Source organism: Carettochelys insculpta, chromosome 1 (assembly GCF_033958435.1).
Source record: "Carettochelys insculpta isolate YL-2023 chromosome 1, ASM3395843v1, whole genome shotgun sequence".
NCBI classification, from domain to species: Eukaryota; Metazoa; Chordata; order Testudines; family Carettochelyidae; genus Carettochelys; species Carettochelys insculpta.
The window spans coordinates 44,968,256-44,988,380 of record NC_134137.1 but is presented as its reverse complement, the minus strand read 5'-3'; the positions used below and the strand labels follow the sequence as shown (position 1 = coordinate 44,988,380).

Here is a 20,125-nt window from a genome sequence, read left to right as displayed (position 1 = left end):
CAACCTTAAAATGCTAATTAATCAGTGTTTCACTCCCCCTTGTACATTTATCATACATACTTATTTGTGAGGAATACAAAAACATAGAAGAACTATGTGTTAATTATCTTTAAAGGGATATTCTCACAAAACTCAGAAATAAAATGCATAGCACTTTGTTTTAATGGAAGAGGTTTAAAAAGACATTTTTAATAAACTCATCAATTTAGTTTCACTGGTCATAACAAAAAAAAGACACCCCCCCCGAAAAAAAAATAGCTAACCCTGAAAGCTGGATTAACATTTTCTAATTTAGTCATTTAAAAGTGTTACTTATTTTGTTGGTGTTTAAAATTGAAGATGTAATTTTAATGTATCTCATTACATTTTATATACTTACTGTAATTTTTGTTCTGGAAGTCTGACAACCCTGATCTAAAACATAAAGAGATTCAAAATTAATAGTGTTTATTTTATCAGTTTATGAGTCTATAAAATAAACTTGCAACAACAAAAATTAAGACAGTTACTATAATCCTGGTAGCTAGCATCACAGCAGTCGTGCTGACTGCTGGTTTATTACAATACCAGACAGGTGGAGCCAACTGTCTGTGAGTCTTGTGCCGAATCCTAGGCCCAGCACAAACAGACAAATATCTCTTGAACTAAGCTGGTTTCCAAATCCACAAAGTTAAAACAATACAATACCAAAGACTAGTCTCTTGATCTGGTTTAAGACTGCCTTACATAAATTTATCTTAAATTGAGCTCAGTTAAGCGTGACCACTCAGATTTAAAAGTGTACTCACAAAGAAGCTGCACCAGTTTGAATGAATTGATTTAAAAACTAATTTAATTAAACTGATATCACTTTTGTGTGCAGACAAGCCCCTAAATATTACTATGATCCTCACGTGCACATGAGCTTCTTGCTCTAGCAAAGGATTTAGCTGCCTCCTTGTTAAACATAGAGTTAACACAAGTCAAAAATGTGGGTTTAGTTCTCACTTGGGAAAAATGTTTTTAACTAATCCCTGGTGCCACCCCTATCCCCATGCTCTGACGACACTTGAAAAAAAAAGACTCCAAAGTACTAGAAAGGACAAACTGGGAGTGAGGGAGGAAGAGAAGGCTCCCTGTACACTAAACACCAATGTTAAATGTATAATTACACTGGAGCTGAAGGGAAGCTAAAATGAGCATCTCTGTGTTCTATTGTCTCATCTTCTCCTGAGATTACTTGGTTTCTTTAACCAGTGTTTGGTCCAAGAGATGCACTTCAAACTGTGACTCTTAAAGTACAAGTACATTTTCTATATGAACAAACGTACAGTAAAGGACAGTTATTTAGCATGCTCTAGTGGGAATCAGTCCGTTTTCCCCTTTAATATTGTACAGAAATTGTGTTGAATTTTACCCATGCAATGTTCTGACCACCTGTCCACAGAAGCAGAGTATTTATTGACAGGTTACTTTTTTTTCCACCTTCAAAACTGTCAATAAAATGATAAGCTAACATTAAAAATCAAACATAATAAACAAAGTTCTGATAGTAAAACATGTTTGGACAATGTCTATCACAATGGGGCTAGTGTCTGTAGGCTTTATCACAAGAAAAAGGCATAAAAGAAAGCAGAAATAGATGAACTTAACAGTCCCTCCTTTGTAAATACAAGCTCATATTACTTTTAATTGTCACAAGTGAAAATATTGATCCACAACTGAAATATGTAAAAACAAAACCTTTCAAAAATCATGATTGCATAGTTCTGCTATTTGTCATCTATTAAACATCACATACCATAATGTAAATTTTCAGGTCCTTTTTGTGTTGTCATATTAGGTTCATTTTGCTGACAGTAGAAACGCAGTAAGCAGTGCTGATCACAGAAATGTTTCATTTCTCCACGCCACTGCACTTTTTCTTTCAGAGTTCCTTGAGACTTACAACAGTCACACCTGGCAGCCTTAACAAAGGAATATTTTGATAGTTTTTAAAAGAAAGAAACCACAGAAAAAGAACTGAACATGTGGTATTTTAAACAAGATATGTAATGATGAAGCTATTTATAATTGATGCTAGAGGACTTTTAAACAGTTAATTGACACAGCTACTTTGTCACTTCCACAACTGCTGTTACCTTCCGATTTGTACGTAAGGACACATTACTCATTTAGTTTTCAACTCTATAAAACTGAAAAAGGGTGAATAGGCCTCATTTTGTTTACATGCTTTTAAGTCCATAAAACTAGCTCATCTCTGCATATTCAGCAAGATATTTGTGTGTCATGGAGCAATTTTAATAATAAGATCCGCTGAAATACTCTGCAAAACAAGAGAGAGAACAGATTGAGACCTCCGTAAGGGTTCTTTCCAACCCACACTGAAATAGTAATTAAAGCAGCAATATTTTTGTCCAGTGTCTTGCATTTGAATTATATTGTAAGCTCCTTGGTGCAGAGACCTTGGTTCTTAATCTACTTTGTACTATAGCAATAATAATAAATTTATTATAATATTAATATGATTTTTAATTTACATTTCTACAGTTTAAGAGCAACACATAGGCTGTGTCTACACTTAGGAAAAAAACTTTGAAATGGCCATGCTAATGGCCAGATCGAAGAATACTAATGAGGCACTGAAATGCATATTCAGCACCTCATTAGCATGCCAGCGGCCGAGTGCTGCAGTTAGCTTGGCTTTGTATTCTATTGGTACACCTACACCAGGTGGAGTGACAACTTTACTTGGGCATCTACTCCAACAAAAGATAGGTTTCCTTCATACTAAATAAAACTTCCAATGAAGCGTATCAGTCACATTAAGTTATAATCCAAACACTGATAGTGCCAGTTGCAGTCCCTCAGCAAACAAGCAAATCCTCCAATACACAATCCTCTTCACATTTGTTGACACCTACATGCTAAATGACACCAAAAACAAGTGTATGGGTTTGTTTGGTTTTTTGGAGGGAGGAAGAATACCAGATAGATTTGTTGAAAGAAACATCCTGGAAAACTCAATTTAAAGCAGCCCATAGGACAACAGATATAACTTGTCAAGTGACATGTGGTCCTTAAATTACATGGGAGGTTCTGACTGCTGAGGAATTGCAATTTGCACCATCAGTGTTCAAGGAGTAACAAGAATTAATTGGCCTCGTGTCATTCTCAAGCACAAGAGAGAATAAGTGGTATGCTCTAATGTAATATTGTGTTTACGTGTATCAAGCACATGATTTAGTCTCTTCTGCTTGAACTTGCTTGGAGTCATTCTCTGGTAACCCTGTGACAATTTCTGCAGAATATAAGATTGGAGCTAAGATTCTGAAATATTAAATGTAAGGTACCTATCCATGGACTTAGGAATTGAATTTTAGGCACCGGTTTTCAAAAATATTTGCATTAGAAGCATTTCTAACCCTTCTGGATGTAACTCAATGCAACTGCTCTTCAAGAGCTAAAAGAGATTGAAATGTTTATTCTGAGAGTTGCAATCTTCCCCTTTCTCCTCAACAGGTGTTCATTCTCCTCATGCTAATATTACACTAACTTCTCATCTTACCAGTTGAGCACAAAGATCCATCTACTTTGCACTTACAGATGGAGTGTGATGATCGCAGCACACCTTTCTTTCCACCTGACTTCTCATTGCAAATATAAGGAATCAGATCTTGAAAAACATGAAGGAAGTGTTCTTTCTGTAGATAAAATTTACCTTGCTTTCCCCTCCACCCCAGCAAAATCTTTGACATAGTGGAGCATGGTACCCTCTAGTACTAGTTCTTATTTACTTTCTACGCATACTTCGTTTCTATTTCTACCCATCATACTATATTGTCTTTACACCTCAGCTACTATTTTCACACCCATTATTCAAACCCATGTAGCTTCCTATATCTTTAATAACTCTTCCTTATAAACACCCTCTTCCTTTCCTGGAGCCAAATAAATTTGCACTATTGTCTCAAACAATTCTGTTTCCTAGCTCCATTTTCCCTTCCCTCCATCTGCCTCTATCTAGAACATTGGCATTGTGGACCTGGAATTACCACAACTTTTTGCAAATCTGCATATCATCACTTTCCCAAGATTGATTGTCTGTGCTTCAGCCTTGGCTCCACCACTACTGAAATCTTTATCCATTCTTTTCTTCCTTATCAAATCCTATTTCTCTAATTTCAGAGTACACAAAACATGGTTGCCTGTATTTTCACATGTACAGAGTGTAAACTTATTGTTATTCCCAGTCTCAAACTATACTTGCCCACATTGGGCTTGAGGATAGCTTTTTTAGTTTCTATTTTAAAAAACATATGTGGTTCATGGATTTGTTCCAAGCTGCTGTGGGAACTTTTTCTCTCTTTGCTTCCCCACTTTGGTTCATGCTACATTCACTTACTCTCCTCTGACTCTTCATAAGTCTACGGATGCATTGCTAATGCAATCTCCATCTTCTGCACTTTGCCTTCTGAAACAGTTTGCCTATGTCTTCGCCCTTGCAAGTGTCAATCTCCTTTCAAGGCGCAGTTCAAGAGGTATCTTTTCTCCCCCAGCAATGTTTCAATTTTCAACCTACTTTTATTTAATTCTTTAAACACTATTCAACACTAAAATATTTTTATAATATTGCTTGTATAAAAGATCACACCCAAAACACAGCTGTGGTATATGGAATGCATAGTTAATATTTGAAATAATTCCTCTCAGTACCTTTGCTGTTATCATACATGGTTGGCCAGTGGTAAATTTGGATCACCTCTAACTATGGGCACAAGAGACATGCACTGTCGGAAGCAGTGACGGGGAAAAAAAACCTCTTTTTCCACAATTCAGAATTGGAGGTAAATTCTTTAAGTTATCATGCTTACTTTTTTCAGCCAGTATTCTTTTACAGTAAAAATCAAATTATTTTACTGGAACTGTGGCCAAATGTCACAAATCAACTAAGAATAACTTTCATATATCTCATCTACCAAGATGTTCCTTAGAATGATATCCAAACCACTGTTTTTGTATCACTGATTGATTAAACTGATTAGCATAAAGGGATTCAATAGTTTACGGAGCTGGCCTCAGCATAAAAAAATCCTTCACTTTCAGATCATCTTTTTCTTAATGGATAAATACCTGTACCTCAAAAGTTATTACTAACATTTGGCACTGACAAGCTCATAGGGCTTTCAGCAAAGGATGATGATGAAGGCTGACCTAGTCTCACCCTTTGAATCTGGGCTGAGGTATGACGGAATGAGGGTACATCTACACTGCCTGGTAGAGTGACCGGGTAAGCATTGATCTTCAGGTGTTTGATTTCACGTGCCTTGTGGGGACATATGAATTGAACTATCGGGTATCAAGAGCCAACCCATGTACTCCTCGATCTTGTGAGAAGTAAGGGACGTCGACAGGAGAAAAGGGAGTTTCTCAGTGAGGATGGCCACGTACATCGATCGTAGATAAGTCAACTTCTGTAGCTAGAATTGTGTAGTATAGACCTGGCCTAAGATAGGGTAGGGACCATGACCTATGGCTGCCTTTGCCATAGTTGCTATCTGAAGAGAGCATTTCATCCTCCAGGGCTGCTATTCTGAGTGCATTTCATGGGAAAACAGAGGCCCCTGCCTGCTATTTACAGTACACATGACAAATTTTTCCAGTTTAAAAAAGTAGACAACAAAGAAAATGGAGATAAACACTTGTTTAATTAACAATGTTGGTATTAAACATTACTAGGTCATTACTAATTTTACTAACTAAATATACTTAAATCTACTGAAACTCCAGTATAACACTGGACATTGCATAAATGAAACTAACAGCTCAAACATAAAGTACTATTCTTAATTTTTTTCTTCCAAAAGACAAAATATCAAATGATGTACAAATCGGGGGGGGAGGGGGGGGGAGGAGGAGGGGAGAGGAGTTATCAACATCGGTTCATTCGTTCTTCCTACAGCTTAAAATTTTATTTATCTGTAGTTAGAAAAGGATATGAACTAATAGTTAATATTAATACAATGTAACTGTAAAATGTGAAAAGCAAGATACATTGCATCACTTTTTTAAAATAAAGAAGGCACTTCACAAGGGTAGGCAGAGACACTTTCAGCAAGATGTACAAATTTCCAAAAATCTATGAATGTATGCATGTCTCCCCCATGAAGAAACCCAAACTTTATAATCATAACTAAGTTAGCAAAAGGCACTAAGCAGCACTGAAAAACAATGCAACTGAAACAATTAACAATTCAACAGTATTTTCTAACACTAGTTTTCCCTCTGAAATGTGAAATCCCAAAATATGAAAAAACCCTGAAATTTTAAGACCAAAAGCATCTAATTACCAGTAAGATTGCTTAAATTACATTGCCTTTGCCACACCATGGTACCAAGGCAAAAGACACCATAATATAACATTCTGTCCCTTCTATCACAGAAAGAACAGTAATTCTTCCAAGCAGACTCATTGGACCATCTGAGGCATGCCCTTACCACACAGAAATGCATTTGAAGTAATAGTTTAAAGAATTCCCAAACCCAAATCCCATCTCCCTGCAAGTTTAGATATTTTAAGACAGTCAGGTAAAGGCTGAAATAGATTTTTCATATCAGTAGGCACTTTTTAATATGGGATTAATGTCACTCTCTTGCTCTGAGTTTAAAAACATATTCATCCACTTAATATAACATATGAAATAAAGTCTGTAGTAAGTTTTCTAAAACCTGCAGGCAGTTTTTAAGCCTCAACATTTCCAATGAGACAACAGAAGGGGAAAAACCGCCACAACAAGATAATCTGCAGTAATATTGTTACAGGAATTCCTAACTGGACCCTACATATGTTATCGTACAGTCTTTATTTAGAATATTTGGCTGTAAATTCCATAAAAATATCAACTCTGTCTTCAAATTTGGTTCTTTTTGCCGGCTTATCTTTGATAACTGGACTGTATCTGGTCTGCTAACATTCCTTGTGTTTTATTGTCTTACTTCCACGCTGTGTTCACAGTTTTGGAAAGATGATGTATTTTGTAAGCCTTTATTTTCTGCATTTGCATCCACAAGTGTAGCTCATGTTTTTGGTATTTCAAAGTAGTTTTCCAGGTTGTTCACACCAGAGATCAAATACTTTATTCATGGTGCCAATGGCAGGTTAAACCCAGTCCAATTTCACTTTAACTCTTTCCCAAAAGACCTTAAGGCATAATCTTGTCATAACAAAGTAGTTAAACATTCAGGGAATTAAAAAAAGAAGGCACCACAGTTGCTTTACACTTTTGTATTCTTTGCACTAGAAAATACCTAACAATTAAAGCTTCTGAATTTCACAAACTGAGGAAGAAGGGGACAGTCTAAAACAGGAACAAAGACCACGAATTTAGCTAACCTAATCTATCATCAGTTTACTTGAGGTGCTAGTCAGCAACTATTAATGTTTTTTCTGCACCATTCTGAATATAAACTAAAAATCATTTTTAATTGGCAGAAGTATCATTTGAGGATAAAAACTTTTTTGCAACTGTAAAATAAACACATTGCAGTTCTTTATTAGTTTGCTTAGTAAACTACTTGGCGAGAAAAACTTGGATAACGTGGCTTATAAATTGTGAGAAAACTGAAATGATGGAAAGAACATTTGATTATTGTGTTGCACAAGCTATGCTGAAGTAAGCCACATTTGCTATACTGGCCTTGGCTTTACTTTGAAGCATTTGTCAGAAATTCTAAGTTACTTGCCTTGAAGTACCAGTCTTGAAATTTTTTAGAACATTCTTCACTGCAGAAATCTCTTACTACACCATCAAGTTCTTTAGTTGCTCCTTTTTTACAGAGCTGTGAACAGTAATTGCAAGTAACACATCTCAATCCTAACCGTCTTGCAAAATCTTGTTTATATAGCAGCTTGCATCCTGGAAATAAGTTTAAAAGATAAAAGAAGACCTTAGAAACAGTTTTTATAATTTTTAAAACTGAAACCGCACTAATAAGCATCAACTTCTGTGCTTCAGACAAATTCAGATTACACTGTACACTATTGTCTGAACTATCAAACTTACCTGAATAAATCCCCTGCACAATTTTAAAGTTCCATATAATTCCCTTATTCTTATCTCACAATATGTAACACTCTGTCTGCTTAACAGCATGTAAAACACAAATATCACAAACCCAGTTTCACAACAAGAAGTGATACTTAGTTTTGCCTTTTTTGTAAGCCCCCACAAAAAATCCTTTATTATGAATATGTCTCTAGATCATGATAAAAAAAGACTCAGATGTAGGGTGATGGAAGTCACATGTCAGCTAGCTCAGACCCATGGGCCTGGACTGTAGGACAATACAAATCTGAATGTGTAACGCTGCAATTTTATCATTTTGCAGCCCAACCCCCCCAAACCCAAATCAGATCATCCAGGTTCAGTAGCAAGATTATCAGCGCAGTCTAGATACACACTTGTGTTACAGCTGCTCAAGTGCATTTCCTTAGAATGCAAACAACAAAAAGCAAAGCATAGACTATGACAATTTTCAGACCTATACAATACACTGAATTTCAAGCCTCAGCTTGCTACCATAACTACATTCAAACACATTAGCATTTCAATTCTCTATGAAACTGTTCCTTTTCTTTCAACAATACTATCATTCAACACACAGAACAAAGAACTGAAAAATCACACAGCAACAGATAATCTGAACACAAAGCTAGCAATTGGTTATTTTGTCACATAACTCACAACATATACAGGACACCAGAAGAATGTATGAATTTTAACAAAATTCATTACGGTTTTGTTTGTAATGCCATAGTACTTCAGATTTTTTTGCAATTTATAATTTAGCCATAGCTGCAAGTACTCCATCAGCATGCTGCGTCTGGATTCTTCAGTCATCTGGTACAACAGCAGAGAAAATTCTTCCTGCATTTCCTTTAAAAGGAGGCTTTTAATGCATGAAATATGAAAAAGATTATGACAACAGCCACTGTTACTTATTTTTAATTAAATTCTACCTTTTATGCTGTCCGCACATTTTCAGTTTTCAATATGCCACAGAGTTCTTGTGAACTCTGTCATGGAAAGCTGGAGGTTCCGTCAGGTGAGTAAGAGATATTTGGGTTTCTGACATGAGGAGAAGCAAAGGTGGCAGTTGGGATTGCTGGATAAATACATTAGCTGCCACATGTAACCGATAAAATGATCACCACAAAGAATTAATATAAACAATGAAATGGTCAGCTTCACACTCCAAAGTTAACATTCCAGGACTGAGTGAGGACTGAAAATTAGGGATGTAAAATCTTTTTTAATTGGTTAAACCGTTAACCAGTAGGTTTAACTGGTTAACAAATTAAAAGGGAAGGGTGTGCACCTGGGGAGGCTACTCCTGCACAAGCTGGGCTGGCCCTTCTACTGTGGACAGGGGCTGCTCCAGCCAGGGTGGAGTGCTCCCACCCATACTGTGCCAGGGACTCAGGCTGCTGCTGCGGCCTGCCTGTGGCACTGCCACAGACGGTGAGTGACCGGACTGGCCCTCGTCCACAGTGGCAGATGCGCTGCAGACAAGGATACTCTGAATGGGCAGAGTAACCTGGGTCTCCTGCATGAGTGCTCCAGTGAATCAGGGAGCCACTTCTCAACTCTTAAAGTCCTGATTTTGAAATCCTTAAAAGTTAAATAGGGCACCAAGATTCCATTTTTATAGAAGGTTTAGAGACTGCAACCACATTTTAAGGCACTTCTACCAACTGTAATATACCATCATATAATACTACCTTGTATTTAATGAGTCGTTAAAGGCATTTCCATACTGCAATAAAAATTCATGGCTAGCTCTTGTAAGCTAACTTGGGCTCAAGCTGAGGGGCTATAAAACCACACTATAGACATCGCGGCTCAGGATGGAGCCTGGAATCCAAGAACCTGCAACAGGGGAGGGTGCCAGATCTTGGGCGCCAGCCTAAATCCTGATGTCTACACTGCCATTTTGTAGTCCTGGAGTCCAAGCCCCGTGAGCTCAGGCCAGCTGCATCTGTGGCTTGTCTTTTATCACAGTATGGATATATGCTAAGGCACTTATATCCACAGTAATGTTTCTCTACAAGCCCTGGCTTTCAGGGATGGGCAACAGGAGAGATAAGAACACAGGAGGGATCTGCTGCCCTGGGGAAAGCACAAGAGAGATGGGTTCCCCCCACCTCTCATCACTGAGCAGGTACCCAGGACACACAGACTATATAGGGTGTGCCCACAGGGTAAAAGGAAGCCCTGCTGAGGCTTGCCAGTGCCTTCCCCAATGATGCATACCCCCCACAGATCTCATACTGGGACAGGAAACTGGAGCCAAGGTGCATGGCACCAGCGAGAGAGGGATGTAGCCAAGTGACAAACACTGAGCTCAGATCAGGAGTCATACACAGCCTATGGATTTGGGAGGTTTGGCCCTGATTTGGGTAGGTCTGTGTGCTAAACTAGTGATCACCATAGTGGGCCAATATTTTTATGGCTGACTAAGAACACTTCCTCAGCTCTTGTCCCCAAATGCCCCTTCTCTAGTTGCATTACACTGATGGCATCTCGAAAAGAGGACATTCAAGAATTCCACTGGAATTTCAACAATTTCCACCCCATCATCAGTCTCAGTCTGGACCAATACACACAAGAGATCCACTTCATGGACCTTGAAGTGCAAGTAAGTGATGGTCACAAACACCACTCTAGAGTAGACACCTACCACTAGTTATACTTATCTACATACCTCCAGCTTTCATCTACAACACACACCGTCTATAGCTAAGCCCTAAGATACAACCTCATTTGCTCCAATCCCTCAGACAGAGACAAACCTTTACAGATCTCAAGCAAGCATTCTTAAAACTACCATAGCCATGTGGAGAAATGAAGTAACTGACAAGGCCTGGCAGGTACCCAGAAGTCATCTACTACAGGATAGTCCAAATGAGTATCATAATAGAGCTTCACTAGCCATTACCTACAGTGCCCAGCTAAGAGCTCTCCTACAAATTATCTGGACCTACAATTTATCATAGATAACAATCCCTTGCTCTCACAAACCGTGGTAGGCAAGCCAGTCCTCGTTCACAGACAGATCCCTAACGTGAGACACTCATCACCAACTCACACCACACAACAGAAACATACTCTGTCCACCATCTACCCTAGTGACACCATCACAAGAACTAATAACATCAGCTATGCCATCAAAGGTTCATTCACCTGAACATCTAATGTGATATATGCCATCATCTGCCACCAATGACCCTATGTCACGTACACTGGACAAACTAGACGGTCTCTACACAAAATAATTGACCACAAATGAGATATCAGGAACAGTAACATACAAAAACCAGTGGGGAAGCACTAACTTCCTGGACACACAACTGCTGACTTGCAAGTTGTCATTCATGCGGGGAAGGTGGGGGGAACAATGCAATGTAAAACTGCTGAGCTGGAATTCATATGCCCTTTTCTGAACCTTTTAAAGCGCCAATGTATCTTTGTCGAGATGAGATGACCACATCTGTACACAATATTCAAGATACGGGTGTACCATCGATTTATACAGAGGCAATATGATAGAGAATAAGACAGAGATGATCCCTTTTCAAATGATTCCTAGCATTCTACATGCTTTTTTGACAGCTGCAGCATGTTCACTGGATGTTTTCAGAGAACTATCCATAATGACTCCAACAGTGCCGTAACTAGCTAATCCTGAGCCTGAAGCAAGAATATAAACTTGCACCCCCTCATTTTATCTATTCATAGTTATTTCATACAAAAAGGGAAAACACATAAGTAATTAATTATTATTATTATTATTATTATTATTAACAACATTATTTTATTACAGCTGAGATCTGCATAATCTATTAATGCATATATATCTTAATATATATAATTATAATATAACCTATAAGCATAACCTTCATATTAATACATATAAAATATCACCATGTCAGGTACTATTAGGTATTTATCTATAATTGTACTTTGCATACTTTTAATAAGACAAACTCATCAATAACTGCATTAAAATTAATATTATTTGCTACCTTGTGTACTATTGATAAAATGGATGGACCTATTTGATAAAAACTTTCCTGAACTGGGGATGCTCAAAGGTAGTTCTTAATTAATTTTAATTTACTGAAGCTTCTTTCTCAAGTAGCCACAATAACTGGCAAGCAGAGAAATATTCACAGGGCGACTTCCAAGTTTGGATAAGATCAGGCCAGATTATAGTAATGAATTAACTGCAGAAGGTCCAAACTAATTGCAGATGAAATGTTTGGCAACAGTGCTAATGCCTGCTGTTTAAAACTCTGAATTTGATGAAATTTCCAAGCCATTCAAATTGCTGTCATGTAAAACTTAAATCTACTGCTGCTTTTTGAAGATTAGCAGTATCCATTTTAACAAAGAACCACCTGAAAGAAAATCAAAATCCCAAGATCTCATTTTAGTGCTTTATACATCCAGTTTTATCACTCTTTATCAATTCTGTCAGTTCTATCAATCCGATCACTCAACTGGAGTTAAATGATCTTTAAAAAAAATTCTCATATGTTGATAATGCACACATTATTCAGAGCAAATCCCACAACTCCTCATCAGACACAGAGGGTCCTGGTGAAGTGGAACAAATGCAGTTCTGCCACTGAAAGGATGAGGGGAGAATCTGAGGTCTCCACATGAGGATTCCACACCTCTGCACGTGCACAGGGATTTTCTCAATGTACGCTCTTTGTGCACTGGCTATCCTCCATTGTAGAGAGAGAGCACCAGCAGCAGAGGCTATTACTGCCATTGGGACATAGCAGTGCCACAGAGCAGTTTCTTGTCATGAGGCAGCCTCAGGAGACAGTGCCACAGTTGAGAAATCCAGGCATAGCACAATTCTTTGGGTTGTGTGTTGGAGTAAGAATTTTCCCCACCAATTAAAAAAATTAAATGAAAAGGCTTTCTGTGTGTTCTTCATTTTTCTCATGCAGCTTATTATTAAATTGTGAAGCAAAGCCATGCTGATTTCAGAAGCTGTAATTTCCCCTACTGAGCTGAAGTAATTTAGCCAGAAAAACACCTTCAAGATACAAAAGCAGCTCAGGCTGGACTCACCCTTAAAACTGTAGCACGGAACGGAAGTCAATGACCAAAAACAACCCCCCGCTTGTGCCTTTTTCTTCCCTCATCCCTCAGTCCACCTTTCCCTCCTTCCTCCTCACCCCCCACATCTCTGCTTTCTGACCCATGGCATTGTCCCTCTCGTGCTCTCTCCCTTCGTCCTCTTTCTTCCTGAAGGTTTTTTCTTTTCTGAGAATAGAGATGACTACTTGGCATATTGCAGTACCATAGGACAGCTATATCATGTTTTTCTTTCCCTTTTTAACGTTTTTGTCTTACGCGTGCTGACCCCAATTTGCCCCCATCCCATAAGGATCTTGCATTTCTCTTTATTTATTACTGTGGCCCAGATACTCAGCCAGTGTAAATTACAACAGTGACATCAATGGGACTAAACAAATTCGTAGTAAAGAACCTGCTCCATCGTTGTAATGCATTATTTGTTCATCACCTAGAGGGTTTGGGCTCCGTATAAGTCCCAGTATTAGACCTATCTCGGCTCCAAACATACACTTTATAAACACAGGCTTCAAACAGAGCTTTGGATCAGATCATCATCAGGAAATTCTAGAGCTAGCTCAGATTCTGAATTGCCCATTATAAGATCATTTCTACGAATGGCCTCCGGCCGTCTCCCATTAATGCTGAATCAGACACTAACTGTTGCCAACTCCTGCAATTTTTGTTGCAAGTGAAATTTGAGGCTGGGGCTGGTCCCCATCTCCAACCCTTCTACCAAGTTCAGAGGGGGAGAACCCCCTGTGATTGGCTGCCTGCCACAATTACCAACCTCCTGGGGAGGAGCCATCAACCAGAACTCTTGTAGGAAGAGTGTGCTGGGGCTGGGAATGGACAGAGTGGGTGAAGCAGTGTTGTCAATCTGACAGTATTACCTTGAAGCATCCAGGAATTAGAGATTATTAATCTTTAATTAAAAGTTGTCATGTGATGAAAGCTCAAGGAATATGTGCAACCAAAACTTGTAATGCTAACTGGCAAAGAGCAGGTGGAGATACACTCCCAGTACCAAAGCAGGGCCCACTGAACCTTGCCCCTACATGTAGAATCTAGAAGGAGCAAGAGGAAAGGGAAGAGCAGGTGAGGGCACTGACAGATGGGGACTGAAGTTAAACGGATGTGGGGTGAGGAGAGGCAACAGATCGGGACTGGAGTAGAACTGTGGGGTGTGTGACTGACAAGGGAGGGAGCTTCAGCTGAACTGATGGGTGGTTAGAAATAAATTTGTGTAAATAAATAAATAAGTAAATGAATAAATCTGTACAAAGTTCTGAACACTTTTCCTTTTATGTGTGTGAGAAAGGGGCATCCCTGTCAAGGGCCTGAAGGGGTGTGAATTTAAGAAAAGTCTGTGTTGAAGGAGGAGCATGGGGTTGGCCAGCCTGTAACCACGAGAGCTTAACCATCCACCCACTGCCTCCTGACTCCATCAGCTGTTTCACAGGAGGGGGAGGGTGCTGAGGTAGAGCAGCCAGGACACCTCTCTCTTTCCCCCTGCAGCTTCCCTGTGGTGCTGGAGCTGCAAACCCTGCACCAGGGCAAACTCCCGAGACCTAAATTTGCCTTGTACCACATATCTGGGAGTCAAGACGAAGGTGACAATTGGCCCCAGCCTCCTCCAATGGGGTTTTAACTTCACCTGTGTCACAGCATTGCCTTTTGCCCCTCTGCACCCATTCAGCTGTGCACCTGAAGTTTCTGCCTCACTCACCTTGCCATTGTTACGAATCTGGACTCCAAGATCTCTCTCGAGTGGTTATTTTGTATGTATTATTGGGATTATTTTTTCCCAATGTGCATTATTTTACATTTATCAACATTAAAATTCATTTGCCATTTTGTTGCTCAACCACTAGGTTTTGTGAGATCCTTCTGAAGCACTTCACAACCTGCTTTGTTCTTAGATCGTTTGAACTGTTTAGTATCAGCAAATTTTGCCACCTCACTGTTTACTCCCTTTCCCACACCATTTATAAAGAAATATCATTTATAAATAGATTGCATAGGATTGGTCCCATTACAGACCCTTAGGGTACCCCACTAGTAACATGTCTCCATTCAGAAAACCTACCATTTAGTTCTACCCTTCGTCTCCTGTCTTTTAACCAGCTTTCAGTCCATGAGAGGACTGAAAAGAGGACTGTTTTCCCATGACAATTTATTTTACTTAAGAGCCTTTGGTATGTGACCTCATCAAAGGCTTTCTGGAAATCTAAGTACACTATATGCACTCATTCCCCCTTGTCCAGAGGCTTATTGACTGCCTCAAAAGAACTTTAATAGATTAGCAAAGCATGATTTCTCTTTACAGAAACTATGTTGACTATTACGTTTGTCCACGTGTTTGACAATTTTATTCTTTACTATAGTTTCAACTAATTTGCCTGGTACTGATGTCAGACTTATTGGTTTTTGATCGTCAGATCACCTCTAGAGCTCTTTTTAAATATTGGCGTCACATTGGCTATCTTCCAGCAAACAGGTACAGAAGCCAATTTAAAGGATAAATTACAAACCACAGTTAATAGTTCTGCAATTTCACATTTGAGTTCTTTCAGAATGCTTGGGTGAATACCATCTGATCCTGGTGATTTGCTATTAAGTTTATCCATTTGTTCCAAAACTATCTCTAATGACACCTTAATCTTGGACATTTCTTCAGAAGTGATACCTAAAAAGAATGGCTCAGGTTTGGGAATCTCACTAACATCCACAGCTGTGGAGACCAAAGCAAGGAATTCATTTAGTTTCTCAGCAATGGTCTTACCTTATCTGGTTGTTTAGCAGGTTTCCTGCTTCTGATGTACTTAAAAACATTTTACTATTACTTTTGAGTTACTAGCTAGCTGTTCTTCAAACTCCTTTTTGGGTTGTCTTACTATGTTTTCACATTTAACTTGACAGAGTTTATTGTCCTTTCTATTCTCCTCACTGGGATTTAACTTCCACTTTTTTATCTTTTACAACTTCTTTTACCTGGTTGTTAAGCCACAGTGGCTTTTTTTTGGTATGCCTCTCCAGTTCTTTCTCTAACCACAAATCTACACATGATCTGTAGAGGGGATGCAAGATGTGCAATAAAGATAGGGACAACAAATCTCAAGGAACCTCCAGTTACAGGTAACCCTTTCTCTCTCCCCTAGTTGAGGATGGACTGAATGGTTATTGGCAAGGAGCGTGCTATGCCTATTGTCCATTCAAATACAAGACTGTGAGGTCAAGTGGCCCTGGGCTGGGATGCTTTATCATGTGGTTGTGTTGAGTCAGCAGGCCTAACAATAGTTGGATATCAATGGGATGACAGGATGAAATGCTCATAAAATGCCCTGGCCAATTGGAAACAATGAGGATGATCTGTGCTCTTTCATGACTGATCCTCTGCAACACTTTTAGTAACAGCAGGAGGAGAGTCAAGGTATACACATCCAGAGCAACACAAGGTTATTGCCCTTAAAGCCTCTGCCAAGAGCCATTCTGGGGCAATAGAGGAGAAGCTTCCTGTTTTCTTGAGAAGCAGACATCTTAGCAACGTTCCTCACTGGTTAAGAGGATGTTAAGAACAGAATTGTAACTTTCCCATTTGTGGTTTGTTGGAAAACTATGTGTTGTGACTTTCTGATAGTGAATTCTACATGCCCAGTAGATATACAGCATTGAGAGTAACTGATAACTGATGCACCAATTTCAGAGGTCAATAGTTTCTAGACACAGGGAAGAATCACATCCCCCACCCCCCCGCCCCGCTTTTTTATGTAGGAAACAGCATTCATATTGTCAGACATTACTTGGATATGAGGGGACCGAATGCACAGAAGGAATGCAGTGCAGGCCTGAAGTAATGAGCAGCTTGTCAGCTGGTGCAGTCTTGGAGTACTGTGCCCTGGACTTTGTGCTACTTGTACCATGAAGGAGTGGAGCGCCAAATATAGGAATATGAAAGCAACTCATTTAGCTAGTATGATATACTTTATCTCAGCTTTTTTTGTGTAGAGGCACTACAGGCAGGTGTAACGCACCAATCTGGTAGGTACTAAAAGTGGCACCCTCCAGGGGCTAGAGGGCTATAGGCACCACATTTCAAGAACACTAACAGAGAGGGAGCCGTGCTAGTCTATACACTATCAAAACAAAAAGCAGTCAAGTAGCACTTTAAAGACTAGCAAAATAGTTTATTAGGTGAGCTTTCGTGGGACAGACCCACTTCTTCAGATCACAGCCAGACCAGAACAGACTCAATATTTAAAGCACAGAGAACCAAAAACAGCAAGCAAGGAGGACAAATCAGAAAAAGGCAATCAAGGTGAGCAAATCAGAGAGTGGAGGGGTGGGGGGGAAGTCAAGAATTAGACTGAGCCAAGTATGCAGACGAGCCCCTATAGTGACTCAGAAAGTTCCCATCACGATTTAAACCATGTGTTAATGTTCCGAATTTGAATATAAAAGTCGGCTCGTCCACTTCTCTTTCCAAAACAGTGCGATAATGTCTCTTCAGTAACACACATACCTTGAGGTCACTGACAGAATGCCCATTCCATTAAAATGTTGAGTAACTGGTTTGTGGATCTGGAGTGTTTTGATGTCTGTTTTGTGCCCATTGACCCTTTGTCTAAGGGAGTTAGAAGTCTGTCCAATATACAAAGCATCTGGGCATTGTTGGCACATGATGACATATATGATGTTAGTAGAGGAGCATGAGAAAGTGCCCGTGATTCTGTGAGTAACCTCGTTAGGTCCAGTGATGGTATTTCCAGAGAAGATACGTGGACAAAGCTGGCAGCGGGCTTTGTTGCAGGGAAAGGTTCCAGGACTGGTGTTCCTGGGGTATAGACTGTGGCTGTTAGTGAGGATCCTCATGAGGTTGGGAGGTTGTCTGTAGGAGAGAACAGGCATGTCACCCAGGGCCTTCTGGAGTGTAGCATCATGATTAAGAATAGGTTGTAGGTCTTTAATAATTCGTTGCAGTGGTCTGAGTTGGGGGCTGTAGGTGATGACCAGTGGTGTTCTGTTCTTGGCTTTTTTGGGCCGATCCTGGAGTAGCTGGCCTCTGGTCTCTGGTCATTTCAAGAAAGATGTGAAGAAATTGGAGAAGGTCCACAGAAGAGCAATAAAAATGATTAAAGGTCTAGAGAACATAAGCTATGAAGGAAGACTGAAAGAACTGGGCTTGTTTAGTTTAGAAAAGAGAAGACTTAGAGGGGACATGATAGTGGTTTTCAAGTAACTCAAAGAGGGCTGCAAGGAGGGAGAAAAATTGTCCTCGTTGGTCTTTGAGGATAGGACAAGGGCTTATGGGCTTAAACTGCAGCAAGGGAGCTTTAAGTTAGACATTAAGAAAAACTTCATGTCAAGGTGGCTAAACACAAATAAATTACCTAGGGAGGTTGTGGAATCTCCATCACTAGAGATTTTTAAGAGCAGGTTACAGAGACACCTATGGGGGAATGGTCTAGACAGTGCTTAGTCCTGTTGAGGGGGCAGGGAACTGGACTTGATGACCTCTTAGGGACCCTTCCAATTCTAGTATTCTATGATTCTAGGATGTCAAATAGGCCCTAATATGTGTCTTCGACCTCTTTGAGAGGCATGTGCAACCACCTTCTGCAACAATGGGTACAATTTGTGGTTGAAGGTTGAATAGAATTACGATGAAGCAAGTGCTTCATCTGGTGAGGTTACACAGGTGCTTGACAGAACTGCTTATTTGATCAAGGGCTAAATTAGTACACGTCCAGGAACTGATACAGGTGATTCTGGCTAAGATCACTACTAGATTTTGGAAGCCAACAAAAGGCCAAACGACAGTAATTTGTACCAGTACTGAGTCATGCTGTATGCAGACCTCCATATGTGACAGTCATCTGTGGAGATAAGCATCTGCTACATCCACTGAGGCAAGGAAATCCCCTTGAGACAGAGGTGATACTGTCAAGGCTAGAATTTACATCTGAAATCTCCTTTTCTTCATTTTGTGCCATCTCAGACACAGAGAGCTCTGATGTCCCTTGTATGTTTCTCAATGATGACTATAACTCTTTCCTCTGCAGGAACGAGTTCTACTGCTTCTATATCCAGAAGGTGAGAGCTTGTTCAGTCCCAGACCGTGCTTCAAATGTTTGCTACCAATGAGTAACTGGATAAAGTGAGGGTACACGGACCTTAGTTACAGGGAATTATCCAAAATTTGTTCCTACTTTCACATACCTGTCCATTGTAGAAAGGGAACTTTTTGAGAAATAAAATATCCTCCTACACTCAAACTAGGCAAGAGGCATAGTTTTTCCACAATCACAATAAGATTAAAGAAGCATGAAGTTTGGCTATCCTCTCTGATTTTGGTATGTTTTCCATGGTTCTGGGATTTTCCTCTCATTTGCCTGTCATCCTTCCTCTGTTAATTCTGAGATAAGCATTGACAAAAGAGCGTGACTACTGCTGGATATGTAGCCCCTTCTTCCAGTAATTTGTGGAGAAGGAAGGGACTGTTTGAGTTTGGAAGTACTGCCTGCCATCATCTTATCCAGCTTCCCTTCAAGTTGGTGAGGGGACCTATGAATCTGGAAAAAGCACTAGACGTGTTTAGAATGGGCATAATGGTTTAGGGGTGTATCCACAGGAAATTCACTGACAGATGACATGGCCCTGGCTGAGAACCTTCATGTGTCTATGAAGGCATCTATAGTAAAAGTTGTTGCTAAATTTGTCAAGTGTTGACATGAAGCTAGGATGGTCCCTGTTGTTCAGGATCTTTAGGTCATCCAGTCAGAACACTGTAGCTCTTGCAACCACAGAGTGGTAAAGGATGCTATGGCAGTGACTAAGAAAGCCTCAAAATTGAGCAAAAGGGAGTTGTGTCTTTGGGCAAGAAATCCCTATTTGATGGTATGGTCATATCATTTGCTAAGCAAACATATACTGATAATATTTCTGAGGGTATTTTTCAGTTGCTGTGTTTTGCAGTTATTTGTGTACCAACT

At 39.6% G+C, this 20,125-nt stretch overlaps 1 protein-coding gene across 8 annotated transcripts in view; it reads right to left on the bottom strand.

Annotated features, from left to right (window-relative positions):
- ZMYM2 (zinc finger MYM-type containing 2) overlaps positions 1 to 20,125 on the bottom strand; it is a 196,336-nt gene that overhangs the window by 36,487 nt on the left and 139,724 nt on the right. For all 8 annotated transcript variants that reach the window (XM_074985173.1, XM_074985237.1, XM_074985228.1 and 5 more), the window contains 3 exons: positions 7,723 to 7,895; positions 1,781 to 1,946; positions 380 to 414 (listed from right to left, as the gene is read on the bottom strand). In XM_074985173.1, the coding sequence (XP_074841274.1) occupies positions 380 to 414; positions 1,781 to 1,946; positions 7,723 to 7,895 (374 nt within the window). The remainder of the gene's footprint in view (positions 1 to 379; positions 415 to 1,780; positions 1,947 to 7,722; positions 7,896 to 20,125) is intronic.